Raw genomic sequence first — 21,351 nt, 5'->3', positions numbered from 1 at the left:
ATGAGGGTCCACAGGAAAAGAACATCCTGGGAGAGCCCAGGCAACAGGAGCCTTTGGCTAGGGACCTGTGGGCTCCCAGCTGCTTTAGCCCAGCAGCCTTGCGGGTGGAAGGGGCCAGGGCGCCCCATGGCAGGGCTGCTCCAGGACAGCCTGGGCCACCCACCAGATCTCCTGCTGTCCTGAGGACCCGGGGGGACCCTGGAGGAGGCGCCAGGTGCACTGCCCCAGTGAGAGCCCAGGCAGGGCAGGAGGGCTGGGGTTCCAGGGGGGCTGTCCTTGCCCTGCCACAGCCAACGCAGCCTGCCGAGACCTTTAGGAGCCATCCCTGGGACCATGGCACAGGACTAGTGTTGAGAGCCACAGCCGAAGGGGCCCCAGCAAACTTCCAGCTGCCGGCTGATGATTGGCTCACAGGGGCCCCAGCAAACTTCTAGCTGCCAACTGATTGGCTCCTCTGCGGTGATGCTCATTGGGCTGTTTCCCCGCCCTTTCAGACCATGGAGCTGCTCATTGGGGACTTTTTTTGGTTCCGCCCACGCGACCCTGCCTCAAGAGCAGGAGGGGTGGGGAGGTAGAGAGGCTTGTGGGAAGCTGGTGGTGGCAGTTGGGCTCTGAGGGTTTTTCCTGAAGAGCTGTGTGGTGCGGTGTGTGGTTCTAAAAATAAAGTTCGTTTCTTTTGACAAGTGGCTCCTGAATTGTGCCCAGCCAGACTGCGGCAACTAGGGAGAGGGGACATAGGATAAGTGGTCTGAGGTCCTGGGGGCCTAGGGGCCTGGTGGGCTTGAGGGGGAGAGAGTGACACAGAGCCCCTCCTGCTCACTGGGGACAGGGGCTCTTCCAAGAGGGGACATGTGAGCCTCCTGGGCAGCTATGGAAAGACAAGGACAGAGGTCAGGTCCTGGCCCAGCCCTTTGAGGAAGGCTCCTCACCACCTCCTCCAACCCCCCTAGGACATGCCCTGTGAGGCCAGCGGCCAGGTCTGGTGAGGGGACAGTGTGGTGAGAGGGGTCATGGTCACCTACCTGCTGTGGCTGTAGTCACAGCTACTCAAAGCCAGGGTGTGAGCCGCCAGGTCTGGGGGCACAGAGGGTCATGGTTGGATGTGAGGTGTCCCCAAAGCTCATGAGGGAGACACTGCAGAAGGTTCAGAGGAGAAATGAGGGTTGTGAGGACCTAAAGGCGATCATTGAGTCCTCCCTGAGGGGGTTACCTGGGGGTCACTGAGGGAGGTGGGTGTGGCTGGAGGGGGAGGGCAGTGGGGACATGGGGTGTGGCTGGAGGGGAGGGCACTGGAGACATGGCAACTCCCGAACAGTACAGCAGTTCTCAGGAATGGACATGCCCAGGCCCACAGGACTTGGCCTCAGCCAGTCACCCTTGAAAAGCACCTGAACCTCGCACACATGACGCAGTGTCACTGAGAGGTTCTCTGACCAGGAGTCCTCACATGACCTCAGGACACACAGGGAGACACAGAGACCACAACGTCAGGGTCGGCCAGGCCAACCATTGTTTAATGTCATCTGGGAGGGGCCCAGCAGGGCACGGACCAGGGTCTGGCACCCGAGGTGGCTACTGTTGTGTGGGGTTCACCACCTTCCCCACAAAGAGGGGGCTCTTGGTGGAGTGCTCATAGATGATCACGAGGAAAGGACTGTTGAATTTCACCTCAGGGGCAAGAGTCAGGGCCATGGGTCCCTTAACGGTGTCCCCTTCATCCTCTGTGCCTTTCTCATTGAAGCTCAGCACAGCCTTATGCAGGGCCTGGAGGGGAGAGAAGCAGAGGGCTCTGAGGTCCTGCTGCCCCACCCCAGGCTGCAGCAAGGCCCCACGTGGGAGCCTCCTACCAACAGGACCTCACCAGGGCCTTCCTGCTGGACCAGCCTGTCCTGTCCTAGGCCTCCCTGTGGGTCACTCAGGTCCCCACAACCCCATCTCAGCCTCTTCCTGACTCAGACTGCTCCCCTCCCCTCCTTTCCTGACCTCCATCTCTCCTGTCCTTGGATGTGACCTCAGGGCACAAGAGGAAGACCATCAGCCTCCATGTCACCTGCACATGTATCCCCTCCCCCTGTAGGGCTAGGAGGTCCTCATCACAGGGACTCTGGTGGTGACCTTTCCAGTGCCCACACTCCTATAAGAAGCCACCCACATGGACCTGAAGTTGCCCTTGTTCCCCTCCTGCTTTCCCCAGCAAGTGGCCCACTGGACTCGGGAATGATTCAGATTTGCTGGTTCACAAATATCTCTAAATGTCACAGATGGAAGATTCCAGAACATTCTATGAAGATACTGAGCCTAAGCCTCTCAGTGTTAATGTGCTTAAACAGAAGCCCAAGGATTCCATGGCCTGGGGAAAGGAAAATGTAAGGGTCAGTGGGCCACTCAGGGGAGGTCCTTCGATGGAACACAGGAGGCCACCTCCCTGGCTCTGTCCTCCTCCCCTGTCAGAGCTGGTGAAGCTCTGCATCCTCAGGAGGACTCACCTGGCCCTTGCTGTGTCCCTTGACCCTCCATCAGCATCAGGCCTGAGCAGGCCCCTACCACTCTGTCCTGCAGACTCCTGGACCATGGCCATCCTCACCTGGGAGACCCTTAGGGGAGAGTCCTCTTTGATGCCAGACAGGTCAGCCTCATTGCTGAAGACCTTGGTGATGCCCAGACTTGTCAGGACAGACTTCAAATCGATGGTTCCAGAGATGCTCAGTTTGGGGAAGTGAAAATTGACGGAGCTAGTATGAAGATAGGAAATGAGGGGTTCACAGAGTCTCTGGGGTTCTGCTGGGCCCCATGGTGCTCTGAAAGTGTTTTCTCTCCTGATTGGTTATCTTGCGTCCTGCCCTGTCCCCACCCACGGCCATCGAAGTCCTTTGACTTTTACCTTTAAAGTAAGAAGTCCTTTTACCTTTAGCTTCCTGGACACTTGGCATGGAGAATGTTCCCGTCAGTGGGAACATCTTGTCCTGTGGCCCCTTCTCACCCCCTCCCCCAAGGAGTCTTCCAGGTAGTTTCAGAGTGTCCTCCCGGAAGCAGGGGTCATCCTGTAGCCCGTGGTCACACCAGCCTGTGCAGCCAGAGCCTCCCCAGGGCCTGTGGCCCAGGGCATCATGGGTCAGTGCAGCAGGACCGAGGGACACAGGCTCAGTGAGGGAGAGGCTTGTCACCTCTAAAACCCATGGATGCAGGCTCATCTGGTGTCCCCAGGGACCTGTGCGAATCCCAGGGGCCTGTGCTGAGGCTGCACACTGGCACCGAGCTCAGGGACCAGTCCCAGGATGCACTGCACTCTGTTCCCAGCCCAGGTACAGGGACCTCAGGAGGCTGGGTGGGCCAGCAATGGTGACCATCCAAGTGCAGCTTAACCTGCACATGTGTGTCACATCTGTCTGCAGTGTGTCTCCTCCACCAGTGGCCATGGCTGGGCTCAGGACAGTTCACCTGCTCTGTGTCACATACCCCAGCTGTGTGGCTCCTGGGACAAGTGGACCAGCCTGAGTTGCGACAGAGAAACGGAGCCTGTGGGAACGTGCCCTGAGCTCCCAGTGCTGCCTGTTCCTGTTCTGGGCCTTTCCATGCAGGTGCTTCCCCTGTGCACCTCGGCCGGTCCTACAGGAAGTCCTCCCTCTTGCTGCCCTAACCTGCAGGCCCAGGCCTTTGTCCTTGATTCTGCCACAACATGTGCTAGTGTCAGTGCCCTGGTGAGGCCCTGGATATTGGGAGGGGACCATGTACATTCTTGGAGGGAAGTCCCCCTCCAGCTGGATCTGTGTCCTGCTCTTTGACCACTGTCCCTTCTCAGCTGCTACCTGAGCTGAGCCCTGGCATTTCCTGTAGCACAGGGTCATTCACTGTAGCTGTGGCCCCAGGGATGGTCCCCCCTGCTGCCCGTGCTGTCTTCTGATGCATTGATCCTGAGGGACCTTGCGTCTGTGCCTGTGCCATCCAGTGGGTCTCTCCCTGGACTCACCTGGTATAATCTTTTTTCAGGAACTTGTCGAGGAATTCCTTCGTGATGGTGTCCTCCACATACTCCATTCTCCCCACCTTGGGCATGATGAAGATGGCGGTGACATTGCCCAGGTAGTTCATCTTTAGCATCATGCTGGACAGTGTGTGGCAGTAGTGCAGGTCAAACATGCCCAGGCGGTTCATCATGGGCACCCTCACGGTGGTGGCCTCGTCCACATGGAAGTCTTGCTCCATGGTGCGATCTACCTTGAAGGGTTTCTCCCATGTGCCTGGACAGAGGGAAGGTGGATGGCAGCAGGTAGGAGGGAGGCTTGGATGTGAGAGGAGAGCAGAGGCGCCCTCAGCCTGCCTGGGGGGAAGCTCCTCACCCACCTCTGCTCCATCCTGGGTGATGGGGTGAGTGTCGTTCAAGACTAGAGGATCAGCCGGGATTTCTAGATCCTGACAGCTTTGTCCATGACAAGTTAGGACAGTCACATCCCAAAGAGGTAAGATGGCTAGTCCTATGTCAAGGCCATTGAGTGGGGGAGGCAGGATGTGGACCCAGGTCCTGCACACCCCCAGCTGCCACACTCCACATCAAGAGTTGTTCCAAGGACTTTCCATGAAAGGCCACTCCCTCCCACCACCTGCCACAATGTGCATCAGTGGCTCTCTAGTTAGGAAACATTACAGGTGCCCCTCCCTGCTGGGGTCCCCAGTGAGCAGGAGGACAGTCAGGACTCTAATGCGTCCTGCAGAAAAGTCAATGATTTTGATGGCTTTATCAACTCTTCCTGCCACAGTCTGGCTGGGCACAATTCAGGAGCCACTTGTCAAAAGAAACAAACTTTATTTTTAGAACACACAGGCAGCACCACACTACAGGAATTCCCTCAGAGCCCAACTGCCACCACCAGCCTCCCACAAGCCTCTCAACCTCCCCCACTCCTCCTGCTCTTGAGGCCGATTGGCTGGGCCGCATGGGCGGAGCCAAAAAAAGTCCCCCAATGAGCAGCTCCAAGGTCTGAAAGGGCGGGGAAACAGCCCAATGAGCATCACCACAGAGGAGCCAATCAGTTGGCAGCTGGAAGTTTGCTGGGCCCCCTTCGGCTGTGGCTCTCAACACTTCGCTAACTTAACTGATGGTGGAAGACATTTCAGGGCCTAGACATGGAAGACTGAGGGACCACTTTGAGAGGCCCTGCTACAGTGCAGATAGTGCTGCCAAGGAAAGTTCCAGAACTGGTGGAAGGAAAACAGCTTTGGGGTTTTCATGGGAACCACACTCAGGCTGATTGTCTCATCTTACCTTTAAAGAAAATGTAGTTCACCAGGGCGAGAACTGAGCCTCTGTCCAGATCTTTCACCAAATCCACAATTTTCCCTTGGGTCCCTTTCTCCACATAAGTGTTGATCTGCCTCTTGGCCTCTTTGGTGTTTGTGAAGTTGGTGGAGAAGGCCTCTGAGTGGTACAGGTTCTTGACATCCTCCAAGAACTTGTCCAGCAGCTTCAGATTGTGGTCAATGAAGAGGCCGCTGCTGGTGGTCAGCTGGAGCTGGCCGTTGGAGAATATGCTGGAAGCCCTGGTGGATGTCAGCCTCTGCAGTCTCCGTGTTGTTGAAGCCCAGACCCTCCAGGATCTGGGTGTGAGTTTCAGCCTTGGTGCCCATCGAGAGCAAGGCCAAGGCCGTGGCGATGCTCACAGGGGAGAAGAAGATGTTGGTGGTGTTGGAATGATGGGCCAGCACCCGGTAGAGGCTGAAGGCAAACTCCGCCAGATTTGGAGCAATCTTGTGGCAGGCTGGGTGCTCCTGGTCGGGCTTGGATGCATCTGTCTCCTGAGCATCTTCAGCCAGGGAGCCAGCAGCCAGGCAGCTGAGGCCGGCCAGCAGCAGGAGGCCCCAGGAGATAGAGGACGGCATCGTCCTGCAAGGCAGAGGAGGTCAGAGGCCTGAGTTAGGCCACAGTGATTCTCTCTGGCTTGGACGGACACCATGCAGAGCCACCAGGGTGTAGTGAGCTCCAAGACGGCCCAGCCTGTGCCAAGCCCTTCCTCCACCTGCATCACTGCAAACCCCCAGGGAGACGCAGAGCTGCCCTGAGCCCTAAAGGGTGTGAATTCTCTGCTTCCTTCACAGTCCTGTGGGGACAACTGCTCTCCTCCAAAGCCTAGAGGGGTTTAGGTGCTCTTCCAGCGTCGGCCTCCAAGTGGAGTATGGGCCAGCTCAGGCACTGGCCTGTGGGGTCCTGAGCCCCCCACCCTGGGCCCTTCCACTTGGCAGCTGCAATCACCTTGAAGCTGTGTCCTGTGGGGAATGTTCTGCCTGCAGAGGAAGCACCTTGCACTTGGACCTCTTGAGGACATGGTGGAGCTGTGCTAGAGCCCCCAGGGTCTGTCCCCACCTGGCCCTGACGGAGCCTGAGCCCTGAGTGAAGAGGGGCATGCCTAGGCTGCTCTGTGACCTCAGCCTCAAGGTGGGCGGGCATCCTGTGTGGTTCACCCGCTGTCATGTTGGTGGTGGTGACTTAGAATAAGCAGCCAGCACGGGAAAGGAACATCAATCAGGTGCTGACAGAAACGCCTGTCAATCAGCGGGATCTCCTGACTAACACCTGTCAATCAGCAGGACCCCCTGACCAATCCTGGAGTTCAGCCAGCTCTCCTGACCAACTCCAATAGGACAAGGGTTCTAAAAACACCTTTTCCTGTCCCAAGCCTTTCTTTTTTCTGTAAGCCCCATGAAAGTCCAGACTTTTCGAGCTCCCACTCGGTTTCTCCTCAAACCCTTACCTGTGTAACTCTATGGTCTGATCGAGTTCCACCCGGGAGTGATATCTCAATAAAGCCTCATTCAGTGGCCTTTAAAAATCTGCCTCCTTCGGTCGCTGCCCGCCCTTGCCTGATCTGACACCTGCCATCCTGCTGCCACTCATGTCCTGACACTAGGGGAGCTAGAGGGCCCTGTCCCTCCCCAGCTGTGTGGGCCAGGACAGGTTATTTGAACTCTCTGCTCCTTGTGTTGCCCACATATAAAGTGGGGGTTCTTGGGACAATTAAAGAAGTCTCAACCCCAAAAGTGCATTGAAGGGCTCCGAGGGAGTTTCCCCTTGAGGGAAGCACTGGCGTGTGTTGCCAACTCTAAGTCTTTGAGCGACCTCTGGGTCTGTGTTTTATGGCTAAGGATGAGGCAGTAGCGTGGGGCAGGGCCTGTGGCTGGACCAGGGGGAGGAGGCTCTGCCTAGAGGTGGTGGAGGGCAGTGTCACCCTCAGCCACAGGTGGACAGCCATGGAGCCCTGACCCCAGAGCACCCAAGGCTCCAGCTCTGCCCAAGCCATGACCCTCCAGCTCTGTGGGGAGAACTACCCTCCTGCAGCCCCTCAGTTCAACCTGCTCTCCATACAGTCGGGGAACCCGAGGGCTAAGTTGCAGAGAAGCCAAGGGCAGCCCTTAGCTAAAGTCGCCATCTGAACAGGGTTTAGAGAAACATGTGTCCCTGACTTTGAGGCAGGAAAACCTGGTGGGAAGGAGTTGGGAATGAGAAACCCTGAGCTTCACTCATTGCCATGACCTTTGGAAATTTTTCTTTCCAACAAGACATCAAAATGAAGTGAAAAACTGTTTCTTGCTACTACCTCTTTTCCTGGCCTTCATGTCTAAATAATCCAGAGAGAGCCAGCCACACGCTGTGGAACACACCTTTGTCTTTTTCTTTAACTAGCTGCGTGTCAGCACTAAAGATGGTGCTAAAAGGGGTTTGTACGTGTCCCTGGCTGTCCCTGTACTGCCCGGCCGGGCTTGGCTGAGCCTTCATGGTGGTGGAGAGTCACCATCTATCAGAGCCTGAGGTCACGAGGTGGGTGGGTCTCAGCAGGGTAGGGACATATGGCCAGTGGCCTCAGGGCCAGAGGCTGTGGCTTCTGTCCTGGGCAGCGCCACTACTGTACCCTTGTCCTTGAGCAAGAGTCTGAGCAAACACTGACCTTGGACCCCACTCTCAAGTTGGATGAAGGGGTGTTGGGAGAGACCCAAATGAATGATGTCCTCTGTGTACAAACGTTGAACTGTAAATTACAGGGGTGTCTGTCAGGAGGTGAGAGGCTGCAGGGGGACATGGGTGAAGGTTTCCAGCCCAGGTGAGCACCTCCATCCACCTCCCGCGTCACATCACTTGCTCAGATTTCTTCCCTTTAGAGAGAGGGTCTGAGGCCCAGAGAGGGTCAGGGCCTGGCCAAGGCCGCACAGAGAAGCTGAGGCAAAGGTAAACAAACCTTGGTTTTCTCCTCTGGGACCAGGGGCTGAGACAGTCCTGCGCATAGGATCCAGGCTTCATGAATGCAAACCCAGGCCCTGACAGTGACCCCAAGCTTCCTGCTGGGTTCCCTCTATTTCCTGGCCTGTTCCTGAAAGCCTCAGGTGCCCAAGACCTGCTCCCCCTGGGCTGCTACTGCAAGCAGCACCCTGCAGCCCCAAAGCCTTGAGCTGGGCAGGCCAGCTGCAGAGGGTGGACTGGAGCCCTCAGGTACAGACATGGAGGCCAAGCCTTCAGGAAAGGACTGGAGGTGGCACCCTGATGGTTCTGGAAGGGGGTGTGGGTGGGAGCAGTCAGTGTGAGGCAGGGAGAGGGAGGACCCCCCAACCCAGCTCATCTCACACCATTTCTGCTCCTTGTTGTTGACCCAGAGCAATGAGGCGGGGTCCAGGAATAACCCTGACCTGAGGTCACAACCCATGGAAAGCACCAAAGCCCAGCATGAGCCAGCCCTGCCCTCTGGTGACAGTGGCCTTGTAAATGACTTCCCCTCTTTGAGTGTCACTTCCTGTCCTTAAAGTGGAGAGGAGAACCTCTGAAGGAAGAAGTGAGGCACAAACAAGGTGACCAGAGGTGGCACTGGCCCTGGGGAAGCGCCCACTCCTACAGGGTGCCTGCTGGTGGCCATATGCCCCAGGCCAGACAGGGGCTCTGCTCAGCAGTGAGCTGCTTCTGAGGGGGCATTTCCTCCTGTCCCAACGTGTCTGCACATCGCCTGCCTGCTCCTCACTCTATGCCAGAGAAGATTGAGGCCCAAACTTGTCAGGCAGCATACCGAAAACCACAGAATCAGTTGCTCACAGAACTGGGATTTGTTCCTAGATGTATTGACCCCAGACCTGGTATTTTAACCCTTTCTCTATGTATAAAATTGAACCAGAAGGCGAAACAGAAAACCTCAGGATGGCATGGTCATGAAGACAGGAAGCTCCTGTGGCTAAAATGAGAGCCTCTGAGGCCAGATGCTAGAATTCTATTCTGTATTCACTATGTGACCTTGGACAAGTTACTCACCTTTCTGAATCTCAGTTTCCTACAGGTCATAAGGATGCACTTCTTTATAGTGCTATTGTGCAAATTAAACATGCATAAAATGCTAAGAAATACTGTTGCACAGTGAGCTCTCAAGGAGTCCCATTTGGCAGGGTGTAGTGACACATTCCTATAATCCCAGTGGCTCAGGAGGCTGGGACAGGAGGATCACAAGTTCAAAGACAGATTCATCAACTTAAGCATCCTAGTGAGACCCAGTGTTAAAATAAATTTCTTTTAGGAAAAAGGCTGGAGATATGGCTCAGTGTTCCAGGGCCCTGCGTTCATTCCCGTGGAATAAAAAAAAAAAAAAAAAGGAGCAGCCAACTGATACAGTGAGGCTCCTTCCCAGGCATTGTATGGGAATCTGGCCTCTTTGGCCCAGGTCATTTTACAATCCCTCATCTGCAAAATCCAGTGGCTTAAAAATGTAACCCAACACTCCAGAATCCAGGCTGGTGACAATGAGGTAAGAGAATGAAAACAATTTTCTAGGCTTTGCTCCGTGGCTCCAGAGGCTGAGCTACAGTCCAAGGTCACAGAGCAGCTGAGAGGCCTCCAGGCCAGACCAGGCTTCCTATTCTCCAACTAGGGCCCGAGCCCCGAGAGAAGCATTCACCAGTAGGCCCAGGTCAGCAGCATGGGCTCTGGAGCCCAGTGCCTGAGTTTGAGTACTGGGCACTGAGTGATCTGGAGCAAGTTTTCCACCTCTGGGTTCCCAGTTTCCCATCTGTAAATGGGAATGACCACAGAACCACCTCAGAGGGGCTGTGAGGCTGAAATGTGTTCTTATGTGCACTGAGCTCAGCGGCGGCTGGCTCAGAGTGGTCAATGGGGAAGGTCAGCTTGAACCCCATGAAGGTGGCCTTCCCAGGGCTCCCATTCCATGAGTCTACAAGGTGGGCTCAGAACCACTGCCCGTAGGGGGGTTGTTCGGTTCTGTCCCTGGGCACATCTGGAGGGGATGGAAGGTACCAGCCGGCTCCTGACTGCCCTCTGTGGCCTTCTGTCCTCATCTGCAGAAGGGGAGGAAGGTCCTCACCCAGGCAAAGGGGCTGCAGTGGCTGCCAAGAGACAGTGGCGGGAAAGACCAGGCCACCAGAGCCAATGTTCCCGCACCTCGGCTCCCCAGGGCTGTGAGCTAGGTGCCCTCTGCCACTGCTCGTACTTTATTTAGAGACAGGGTCTCACTGAGTTGCTTATCGCCTTGCCATTGCTGAGGCTGGCTTTGAACTCCTGATCCTCCTGTCTCAGCCTCCTGAGCCACTGGGATTACAGACATGCACTGCCACAGTCTGGCTGGGCACAAATGCCGCAGTCTGGCTGGGCACACAATCACGAGCCACCACACAGCTTGTAGATTCAAACAGCATCTCTTTATTCCCAAACTCACACCAGCCATCTACAATCATGTTCTGGGGAAATCCACATTCTCTGCCCAAATCCACCTCCACTGGGCTTCTATCTCCAAAATATACTGTCTGAATCCCGTGAGAACTCAAGGGGAACTCAGGCAGCAGGATACGCCCTATTCCCAGCAGGAATAATCTTAAACCTTAAACCTGGAACCTAAACTGGGAACGCCCTAAACACGATTATCTTAAAACCGGGAACACCCTAATCTGCCTTGGTCCTTGAGCAAGGTCACGTACATTCAATGTCACTGCAACATGGGGTACGCTGGCAAGGAAATTGTCATACCTACTTGGCTAATGGCTCCCAGCAGTTCTGAGCCCACCTTGTAGACTCATGGGAATGGGAGCCCTGGGAAGGCCACCTTCATGGGGTTCAAGCTGACCTTCCCCATTGACAACTCTGAGCCAGCCGCCGCTGAGCTCAGTGCACATAAGAACACATTTCATCCTCACAGCCCCTCTGAGGTGGTTCTGTGGTCATTCCCATTTACAGATGGGAAATTGGGAATCCAGAGGTGGAAAACTTGCTCCAGATCACTCAGTACCCAGTATTCAAACTCAGGCACTGGGCTCCAGAGCCCATGCTGCTGACCTGGGCCTACTGGTGAATGCTTCTCTCGGGGCTCGGGCCCTAGTTGGAGAATAGGAAGCCTGGTCTGGCCTGGAGGCCTCTCAGCTGCTTTGTGACCTTGGTCTGTAGCTCAGCCTCTGGACCAATGAGCAAGGCCTAGAAAATTCTTGGTTTTCTTCCTCTTACCTCATCGTCACCAGCCCGAGTGTTTGGTTAGATTTTTCTGCCACTGGATTTGGAGATGGGGGCTGGGAAGACGACCAGGGTCAAGGAGGCCACATTGCCATACAATGCTGGGAAAGAGCCACACCAAATCAATCAGCTGATGTTTTTTTTTTTTTTAGTAATGGGTGCTGTCCCCAGCACCAAAAAAAGAAAAAAAGAAAAAGAAAAGAAGCAAAACAAAAGCAACAATTAACATGACATTTAGTAAATGTGACAATGATGGTGACCCTGGGCTGATGTCTGCTCTGTCATAGAGTGATGAGCAGGCAGGCGATGTGCAGACAGGTGGGGACAGGTGGAAATGGCCCCTCAGAAGCAGCTCACTGCTGAGCAGAGCCCCTGCCTGCTCTGGGGCAAGTGACCACCAGCAGGTAACCTGCAGGAGTGGGCGCTTCCCCAGGGCCAGTGCCACCTCTGGTCACCTTGTTTGTGCCTCACTTCTTCCTTCAGAGGTTCTCCTCCCCACTGTAAGGACAAAAAGGGGAAGTCATTTACCAAGGCCACTGTCACCAGGGGGCAGGGCTGGCTCATGCTGGGCTTTGGTGCTTTCCATGGGTTGTGACCTCAGGTCAGGGCTCCTTCCTGGACCCAGCCTCCTTGCTCTGGGTCAACAACGAAATGGTGTGAGATGACCTGGGTTGGGGGTCCTCCCTCTCCCCTGCCTCACACTGACTGCTCCCACCCACACCCACTTCCAGAACCATCAGGATGCCACCTCCAGTCCTTTCCTGAAGGCTTGGCCTCCATGTCTGTACCTGAGGGGCTCCAGTCCACCCTCTGCAGCTGGCCTGCCCAGCTCAAGGCTTTGGGGCTGCAGGGTGCTGCCTCCAATAGCAGCCCAGGGGGAGCAGGTCTTGGGCCCTGAGGCTTTCAGGAACAGGCCAAGAAATAGAGGGAACCCAGCAGGAAGCTTGGGGTCACTGTCAGGGCCCGGGTCTGACATCCATGAAGCCTGGATCCCACGGGCAGGACTGTCTCAGCCCCTGGTCCCAGAGGAGAAAACCAAGGCTTGTTCCACCTTTGCCTCAGCTTCTCTGTGCAGCCTTGGCCAAGCCCTGACCCCCTCTGGGCCTCAGACCCTCACTCTAAAGGGAAAAATCCAAGTACGAGATGTGACATGGGAGATAGAATGAGGTGCTCACCTGGGCTGGAAACCTTCCCCCACCTCCCCCTGCAGCCTCTCACCTCCTGACAGACACCCCTGTAATGTACAGTCCAATGTTTGTGCACAGAGGACGTCATTCATTTGGGTCTCTCCCAACGCCCCTTCATTCAAATTGAGAGTCTAGTCCTAGGTCAGTGCTTTCTCAGATCCTTGCTCAAGGCCAAGGGTATAGCAGTGGCCCTGCACAGACATGAAGCCAAAGCCTCTGGCCCTGAAGCCACTCATCATATGTCCCTACCCTGCTGAGATCCACCCATCTCCTGACCTCAGGCTCTGAAAGATGGTGTGGGCTCAGCCAAGCCCAGCCGGGCAGCACAGAGACAGCCAGAGAGAGGTGGGCTGGGAAGATGACCAGGGTCAACATGTGCCAGTGCCTGCCAGTGCCTGAGCTGGTCCCATACAACACTTGCTGGCCAACTCTGGACATGCACCTGAACCCCTCTAGGCTTCGGAGGAGAGCAGTTGTCCCCACAGGACTGTGAAGGAAGCAGAGAATTCACACCCTTTAGGGCTCAGGGCAGCTCTGCGTCTCCCTGGGGGTTTGCAGTGATGCAGGTGGAGGAAGGGCTTGGCACAGGCTGGGCCGTCTTGGAGCTCACTACATCCTGGTGGCTCTGCATGGTGTCCGTCCAAGCCAGAGAGAGTCATTGTGGGCAGAACTCAGGCCTCTGACTTCCTCTGCCTTGCAGGACGATGCCGTCCTCTATCTCCTGGGGCCTCCTGCTGCTGGCCGGCCTCAGCTGCCTGGCTGCTGGCTGCCTGATTGAGGATTCTGAGGAGTCAGATGCATCCAAGCATGACCAGGAGAACTCAGCCTCCCACAGGATTGCCCCAAACCTGGCCGAGTTTGCCTTCAGCCTCTACCGTGTGCTGGCCCATCATTCCAACACCACCAACATCTTCTTCTCCCCTGTGAGCATCGCCACGGCCTTGGCCTCGCTCTCGATGGGCACCAAGGCTGAAACTCACACCCAGATCCTGGAGGGTCTGGGCTTCAACCTCACGGAGACTGCAGAGGCTGACATCCACCAGGGCTTCCAGCATCTTCTCCAAACCCTCAACAGGCCCAACAGCCAGCTCCAGCTGACCACCGGCAGCGGCCTCTTCATTGACCACAATCTGAAGCTGCTGGACAAGTTCTTGGAGGATGTCAAGAACCTGTACCACTCAGAGGCCTTCTCCACCAACTTCACAAACACTGAAGAGGCCAAGAAGCAGATCAACACTTATGTGGAGAAAGGGACCCAAGGGAAAATTGTGGATTTGGTGAAAGATCTGGACAGAGGCTCAGTTCTCGCCCTAGTGAACTACATTTTCTTCAAAGGTAAGATGAGTCAATCAGCCTGGGTGGGTTCCCATGGAAACCCCAAAGCTGTTTTCCATCCACCAGTTCTGGAACTTTCCTTGGCAGCACTGTCTGTGCTGTGGCAGGGCCTCTCACAGTGGCTCCTCAATCTTCCATGCCTAAGCCCTGAAATGTCTTCCACCTTCAGTTAAGTTAGGGAAGAGTTGATAAAATCATCAAAATCATTGACTTTTCTGCAGGCCACATCAGAGTCCTGACTGACCTCCTGCTCACTGGGGACCCCAGCAGGGAAGGGCACCTGTAATGTTTCCTAACTAGAGAGCCACTGATGCACATTGTGGCAGGTGGTGGGAGGGAGTGGCCTTTCATGGAAAGTCCTTGGAACAACTCTTGATGTGGAGTGTGGCAGCTGGGGGTGTGCAGGACCTGGGTCCACATCCTGCCTCCCCCACTCAATGGCCTTGACATAGGACTAGCCATCTCACCTCTTTGGGATGTGACTGTCCTAACTTGTCATGGACAAAGCTGTCAGGATCTAGAAATCCCGCTGATCCTCTAGTCTTGAACGACACTCACCCCATCACCCAGGATGGAGCAGAGGTGGGTGAGGAGCTTCCCCCCAGGCAGGCTGAGGGCGCCTCTGCTCTCCTCTCACATCCAAGCCTCCCTCCTACCTGCTGCCATCCACCTTCCCTCTGTCCAGGCACATGGGAGAAACCCTTCAAGGTAGATCGCACCATGGAGCAAGACTTCCATGTGGACCAGGCCACCACCGTGAGGGTGCCCATGATGAACCGCCTGGGCATGTTTGACCTGCACTACTGCCCCACGCTGTCCAGCATGATGCTAAAGATGAACTACCTGGGCAATGTCACCGCCATCTTCATCATGCCCAAGGTGGGGAGAATGGAGTATGTGGAGGACACCATCACGAAGGAATTCCTCGACAAGTTCCTGAAAAAAGATTATACCAGGTGATTCCAGGCAGAGACCCACTGGACGGCACAGGCACAGACTCAAGGTCCCTCAGGACCAATGCATCAGAAGACAGCACGGGCAGCAGGGGGGACCATCCCTGAGGCCACAGCTACAGTGAATGACCCTGTGCTACAGGAAATGCCAGGGCTCAGCTCAGGTAGCAGCTGAGAAGGGACAGTGGTCAAAGAGCAGGACACAGATCCAGCTGGAGGGGGACTTCCCTCCAAGAATGGTCCCCTCCCAATATCCAGGGCCTCGCCGGGGCACTGACACTAGCACATGTTGTGGCAGAATCAAGGACAAAGGCCTGGGCCTGCAGGTTAGGGCAGCAAGAGGGAGGACTTGCTGTAGGACCGACCGAGGTGCACAGGGGAAGCGCCTGCATGGAAAGGCCCAGAACAGGAACAGGCAGCACTGGGAGCTCAGGGCACGTTCCCACAGGCTCCATTTCTCTGTCGCAACTCAGGCTGGTCCACTTGTCCCAGGATTCACACAGCTGGGGTATGTGACACAGAGCAGGTGAACTGTCCTGAGCCCAGGCTTGGCCACTGGTGACGGAGACACACTGCAGACAGATGTGACACACATGTGCAGGTTAAGCTGCACTTGGATGGTCACCATTGCTGGCCCACCCAGCCTCCTGAGGTCCCTGCACACGGGCTGGGAACAGAGTGCAGTGCATCCTGGGACTGGTCCCTGAGGCTTGGTGCCAGTGTGCAGCCTCAGCACAGGTCCCTGGGGAAAAGCAGATGAGCCTGCATCCTTGGGTTTTGGAGGTGACAATTCTCCCCGTCACTGAGCCTGCTGCACTGACCCATGATGCCCTGGGCCACAGGCCCTGGGGAGGCTCTGGCTTGGCAGGCTGGTGTGACCACAGGCTTCAAGATGGCATTCGCTTCCAGGAGGACACCCTGAAACTGCCTGGAAGGCTCCTTGGGGGAGGGGGTGAGAAGGGGCCACAGGACAAGATGTTCCCACTGACGGGAACATTCTCCATGCCAAGTGTCCAGGAAGCTAAAGGTAAAAGGACTTCTTACTTTAAAGGTAAAAGTCAAAGGACTTCGATGGCTGTGGGTGGGGACAGGGCAGGACGCAAGATAACCAATCAGGAGAGAAAACACTTTCAGGGCACCATAGGGCCCAGCAGAACCCCAGAGACTCTGTGAACCCATCTTTTCCTATCTTCATATCAGCAAAGCCACAGTACACTTCCCCAAACTGAGCATCTCTGGAACCATCGATCTGAAGTCTGTCCTAACAACTCTGGGCATCACCAAGGTCTTCAGCCATGAGGCTGACCTGTCTGAGATCACGGAGGATGCTCCCCTAAGGGTCTCCCAGGTGAGAATGGCCATGGTCCAGGGGTCTGCAGGACAGAGTGGTGGGGGCCTGCTCAGGTCTGAGGCTGAGGGAGGGGTCAAGGGACACAGCAAGGGCCAGGTGAGTCCTCCTGAGGATGCTGAGCTTCACCAGCTCTGATGGGGGAGGAGGACAGAGCCAGGGAGGTGGCCTCCTGTGTTCCATCCAAGGACCTCCCTGAGTGGCCCACTGACTCTTACATTTTCCTTTCCCCAGGCCATGGAATCCTTGGGCTTCTGTTTAAGCACATTAACACTGAGAGGCTTAGGCTCAGTATCTTCATAGAATGTTCTGGAATCTTCCATCTGTGACATTTAGAGTTATTTGTGAACCAGCAAATCTGAATCATTCCTGTGTCCAGTGGGCCACTTCCTGGGGAAAACAGGAGGGGACCAAGGGCAACTGCAAGTCCATGTGGGTGGCTTCCTATAGGGGTCTGGGCACTGGGAAGGTCACCACCAGAGTCCCTGTGATGAGGACCTCCTAGCCCTACAGGGGGAAGGGGATGCACGTGCAGGTGACATGGAGGCTGATGGTCTTCCTCTTGTGCCCTGAGGTCACATCCAAGGACAGGAGAGATGGAGGTCAGGAAAGGAGGGGGAGGGGAGCAGTCTGAGTCAGGAAGAGGCTGAGATGGGGTTAGGGGGACCTGAGTGACCCACAGGGAGGCCTAGGACAGGACAGGCTGGTCCAGCAGGAAGGCCCTGGTGAGGTCCTGTTGGTAGGAGGCTCCCACGTGGGGCCTTGCTGCAGCCTGGGGTGGGGCAGCAGGACCTCAGAGCCCTCTGCTTCTCTCCCCTCCAGGCCCTGCATAAGGCTGTGCTGACCATCGATGAGAAAGGCACAGAGGATGAAGGGGACACCGTTAAGGGACCCATGGCCCTGACTCTTGCCCCTCAGGTGAAATTCAACAGTCCTTTCCTCGTGATCATCTATGAGCACTCCACCAAGAGCCCCCTCTTTGTGGGGAAGGTGGTGAACCCCACACAACAGTAGCCACCTCGGGTGCCAGACCCTGGTCCCTGCCCTGCTGGGCCCCTCCCAGATGTCATTAAACAATGGTTGGCCTGGCCGACCCTGACGTTGTGGTCTCTGTGTCTCCCTGTGTGTCCTGAGGTCATGTGAGGACTCCTGGTCACAGCAGCTCTTGGTGACACTGTGTCATGTCTGTGAGGTTCCTGTGCTGTGCAGGCAGGTGCTGGTCAAGGGTGACTGGCTGAGGCCAAGTCCTGTGGGCCGGGGCATGTCCATCCTGAGAACTGTACTCCTGTTTGGAGTTGCCATGTCCCCTGTGTCCTCCCCCTCCTGCCACACCCCATGTCCCCAGTGCCCTCCCCTCCAGCCACACCCACCTCTCTCAGTGACCCCCAGGTAACCCCCTCAGGGAGGACTCAATGATCGGCTTTAGGTCCTCACAACCCTCATTTCTCCTCTGAACCGTCTTACAGTGTTTCCCTCGTGAGCTTTGGGGACAACTCACATCACCGCTCACACTGGCTTTGAGTAGCTGTGACTACAGCCATAGCAGGGAGGTGACCATGCCCCCTCTCACCACACTGTCCCCTCACCAGACCTGACTGCTGGCCTCACAGGGCATGTCCTAGGGGGGTTGGAGGAGGTGGTGAGGAGCCTTCCTCAATGGGCTGGGCCAGGACCTGACCTCTGTCCTTGTCTTTCCATAGCTGCCCAGGAGGCTCACATGTCCCCTCTTGGAAGAGCCCCTGTCCCCAGTGAGCAGGAGGGGCTCTGTGTCACTGTCTCCCCCTCAAGCCCACCTGGCCCCAGGCCCCCAGGCCCCCAGGCCACTTACCCTATGTCCCCTCTCCCTAGTCCTGTGCCATGTCCCCAGGGATGGCTCCTAAAGGTCACGGCAGGCTGCGTTGGCTGTGGCAGGGCAAGGACAGCCCCCTGGAACACCAGCCCTCCTCCCTGCCTGGGCTCTCACTGGGGCATGTGCACCTGGCCCCTCCTCCAGGGTCCCCCCGGGTCCTCAGGACAGCAGGAGGTCTGGTGGGTGGCCAGGCTGTCCTGGAGCAGCCCTGCCATGGGGCGCCCTGGCCCCTTCCACCCTCAAGGCTGCTGGGCTGAAGTAGCGGGGTGCCCAGGGCTTGGGGTCTCCTTCTCCTGTGGCCACACTGACACCCCAGGGCCATCTCAGCATCACCCCCTCACCTTTCATGGGAGGAGGGTGGGCATGATGCCCTAGGTGGGGTCCTGACACAGGGTCCTCTTTACAGTCAGAACAGTCACATCTCTGCCATCACATGGCACCACTTATCAGTGGGTCTGAACTCTCCCTGAAGAAGAAACAGGATCTCTAGGTTTCACATAGGGACCTCCAACCTGCACATACGCTTCCAATGATCTGAACGTCATCAGTCACCCAGAATGAAGTGACACGTGAGTGTCCCAAGACCTGCATCTTAACACATAGCAGCTGTGTGACCTGAGTGAGCTTGTCAGACCTCTCTTACCGCAGTCTGGCTGGGCAAAATAACCCGGAGATGACAAGCAACTTGTTAAGGCTGAAGCAGGAACTGCTTTACTGAGGGACAGCAGAGGTGTATATACCTAACTGACTACACGCAGCTTGACTCAATTAGCATCATCCAGATACAGCAGTCAGCCAATAACGAGTCCCCACCATCTTAATGGCTCGGTGGCGTTGCCTCACAAACCACTCCTCCTGGCAAACTGCCAGGCGCCATCGTGACTTGATTGTGGCCCCCAACACTCTCTGAGCCCCTATTCCTCATTGGTGCCAGTACAGCCCGCATTGGAGCTGGCCTGGGAGTCACCTCAGACATGGCCTCAGGCCTCCCAGACCTCTGAATAGAGCAGGTGGGGACAAGGGCACTCCTTGGGCAGTGCTGTCCCAGTGTCTGTCCCCTGAATCCTAGTGGCAGCACCGTGATGCCCTCAGCAGATATCTGTGCTTTTCCAAGCCCCAAGGAGAAAACCGAGATTCACGGCGGCTACCTGTCTCGTATACTGTCACCGTCCCATGGCTAGTGAGTGGCAACCTGACCTCATGGCTCACCCTGTTCCTCCAACCCTCACCCACTCTTCTGTCCCTCCCTGGACTCATGAGCAGTAATTCCTCCTAAACCACGAGAATCGCTGGCACCTGTGCTTCGTGGCACCCGGTGCTTCCCTAGGAAGAGCCTGTGCTCTCAAGGAGTGGCCTCCCCCTGCCTCAGCAGCCCACAGCCCTGGGGAGCCGCCCACAGATCTCAATGTGGCCTCGCCCTGGCATTGTGTGGGAGAGGACAGGAGAGGACCTGGTCAGCTGCCACCTGAGGGTTCAGGGGAGGGAAGGGGAGGAAGAAGCCAGAGCCTCTGACCTCTGACCCCATCTTTCAAATTCTAAAAACTGTCATTAAAGGGCTTATGACTCTATTTGGGAGAATTAGCCCCAGAGGGGACTTCACCAGCTTGGTGGGAACCAGGAGGGACCCGCTGGGTGAGGGCAGAGCTTCTGGGCGGTCCTGCAGAGGAGCATGATGGCCTCAGCCCTGGGCTCTGGCTCTGCCTATCACAGACAACAGGGGCCTAAAGCCAGCGCTTGAAGGACTCAGGCTGGGACACTTTCCCAAATTACAGAAGGAACTGGGTCCCAGCTTAACGCGCCAGCCCAGCTGGGCCTAGAGGGCAGGGCTCCTCCCTGGTGGCCTGGCCACCCCGAGGCTCACACCACCCAGTCCACGCCTTGCAGACTCACATGCATGCCACCCAGGAAACAGAACCCCTGGGGACCCGGGTTGGGTAGGATCCGGTTACTCAGTCCCCTTTCTTTTTCAGAGTTGAGGCAGAGGGCCCTTCCTGCTTCAGCTGAGTCAGGTGGACTAGGGTCTGTTCTCAGGAAATGCTGCTCTGTGGGTATTTATCTGCTTCTTTAAGTTGTTTTCATTGTGTGGCATTGACCATGAGTGACACCATGTTGTGGCCTCCTGGGACCTGGTGCAGGAGCTCAGCCTAGAACAACTGCCTCCTTACTTGTTGTTCAATAGTCCACCCCTCAAGCCCAGGGTTAGGGGGGCCTGTTGAAACATCAAACACACACATGCCCATCTGGGGACAGATCATGAGGACAATGTCACCATGGGAGTGTTGCTCAGTGATGGTGGACGTCGGTAGGTGAGGAGGCGGGAACGGGATCAGTGGGCATCACAGAACCCTCCAGAGCCCTGAGAATATCACCAAGAGACCACACCTACCCCCAGCACCCACCTGAGGACTCTTGCTGTCGTCCTGGGTCAGCGTTCAGGGCCCCCACAGCCTGACCAGTACACAGTCAGACACGCAGCCAGGGCGGCCTCTGTGGGGACCTGAGTGGCTTCCTGGAGGCTGCTTGGTGGGTCTTCAGCACAGGAGTCAGAGGAAACTGCTCTCCCCATGGGCAGCTCCCTGCCCAGCCAGGTCACAAGTTGCCAAGAGGGCAGGTCACTGGAAATATCCATTCTGCAGTGTCTCCATGAAAACACAGTGACGGGGCCCTTTCTCTGGCCATGCCCAGCCCAGACAGCCTCCTGGGGCCCTGAGCTGGGCGGGGTGGGGCTCACCCACCTGCGTTGAGGGGGTGCAGCACTGGAAGCCCAGAGCCCCTCGAGCATAACCACATGCCCACACTGCAATAAAACCTGAAGTGCTCCATGTTGGTCCTTTCCCTCTAGTGGCTGTCCCCAGGCAGGGCACAGGGCTGTCAGTGGAGCTCAAAGGTGCCCACACAGGCCCTAGATGTATGGAGCTCTGACAGCCGTTGTTGGCATCACAGCAGTGACGGGTGCTGTGGCATCAGGAATGTCCAGAGGAACCACTGTGTGGAGGTCTCAGGCAGGGACGGAGCTGACGAAGCCTGTCTCAGCCTGGTCTACGGGTCACCAGGACAGCACAGGCCACTGTCCCTCCCACAGGAGCAGGCAGAGAGAGGAGGAGTCCACCTTGGATGGGTCAAGCCTTTAGCTGTGGGCTTCTTGGTGGCTGCAGCATGTCCCTCCCATTCTGACCAGTGCAGCCAGAGTTCGTGAAGGTCACTCA

General features: G+C 56.5%; 2 protein-coding genes across 2 annotated transcripts; one reads left to right on the top strand and one right to left on the bottom strand.

The window, feature by feature from the left end:
• Nucleotides 1-1,487: 1,487 nt before the first annotated feature.
• Nucleotides 1,488-5,878, bottom strand: LOC124090169 (alpha-1-antitrypsin-like protein GS55-LT). The gene is given in 5 exon segments (XM_046440566.1): nucleotides 1,488-1,764; nucleotides 2,585-2,732; nucleotides 3,968-4,238; nucleotides 5,261-5,514; nucleotides 5,516-5,878. Coding segments are annotated over 5 exon segments (1,224 nt in total). The 5' UTR covers nucleotides 5,875-5,878; the 3' UTR covers nucleotides 1,488-1,572.
• Nucleotides 5,879-13,331: 7,453 nt separating this feature from the next.
• LOC124090168 (alpha-1-antitrypsin-like protein GS55-LT) lies at nucleotides 13,332-17,395 on the top strand. The gene is made up of 4 exons (XM_046440565.2): nucleotides 13,332-13,995; nucleotides 14,681-14,951; nucleotides 16,149-16,296; nucleotides 17,119-17,395. The coding sequence occupies exons 1-4, from the start codon at nucleotides 13,365-13,367 to the stop codon at nucleotides 17,308-17,310; spliced, it is 1,242 nt and encodes a 413-aa protein (XP_046296521.1). The 5' UTR covers nucleotides 13,332-13,364; the 3' UTR covers nucleotides 17,311-17,395.
• Nucleotides 17,396-21,351: the final 3,956 nt, after the last annotated feature.

This window comes from Marmota monax, unplaced genomic scaffold (assembly GCF_021218885.2).
Source record: "Marmota monax isolate L192 unplaced genomic scaffold, Marmota_monax_Labrador192_F-V1.1 WCK01_AAM20220418_F8-fsc00017, whole genome shotgun sequence".
NCBI lineage: Eukaryota > Metazoa > Chordata > Mammalia > Rodentia > Sciuridae > Marmota > Marmota monax.
The sequence above is the reverse complement of the archived record's forward strand: the minus strand, read 5'-3'. Positions and strand labels throughout refer to the sequence as shown.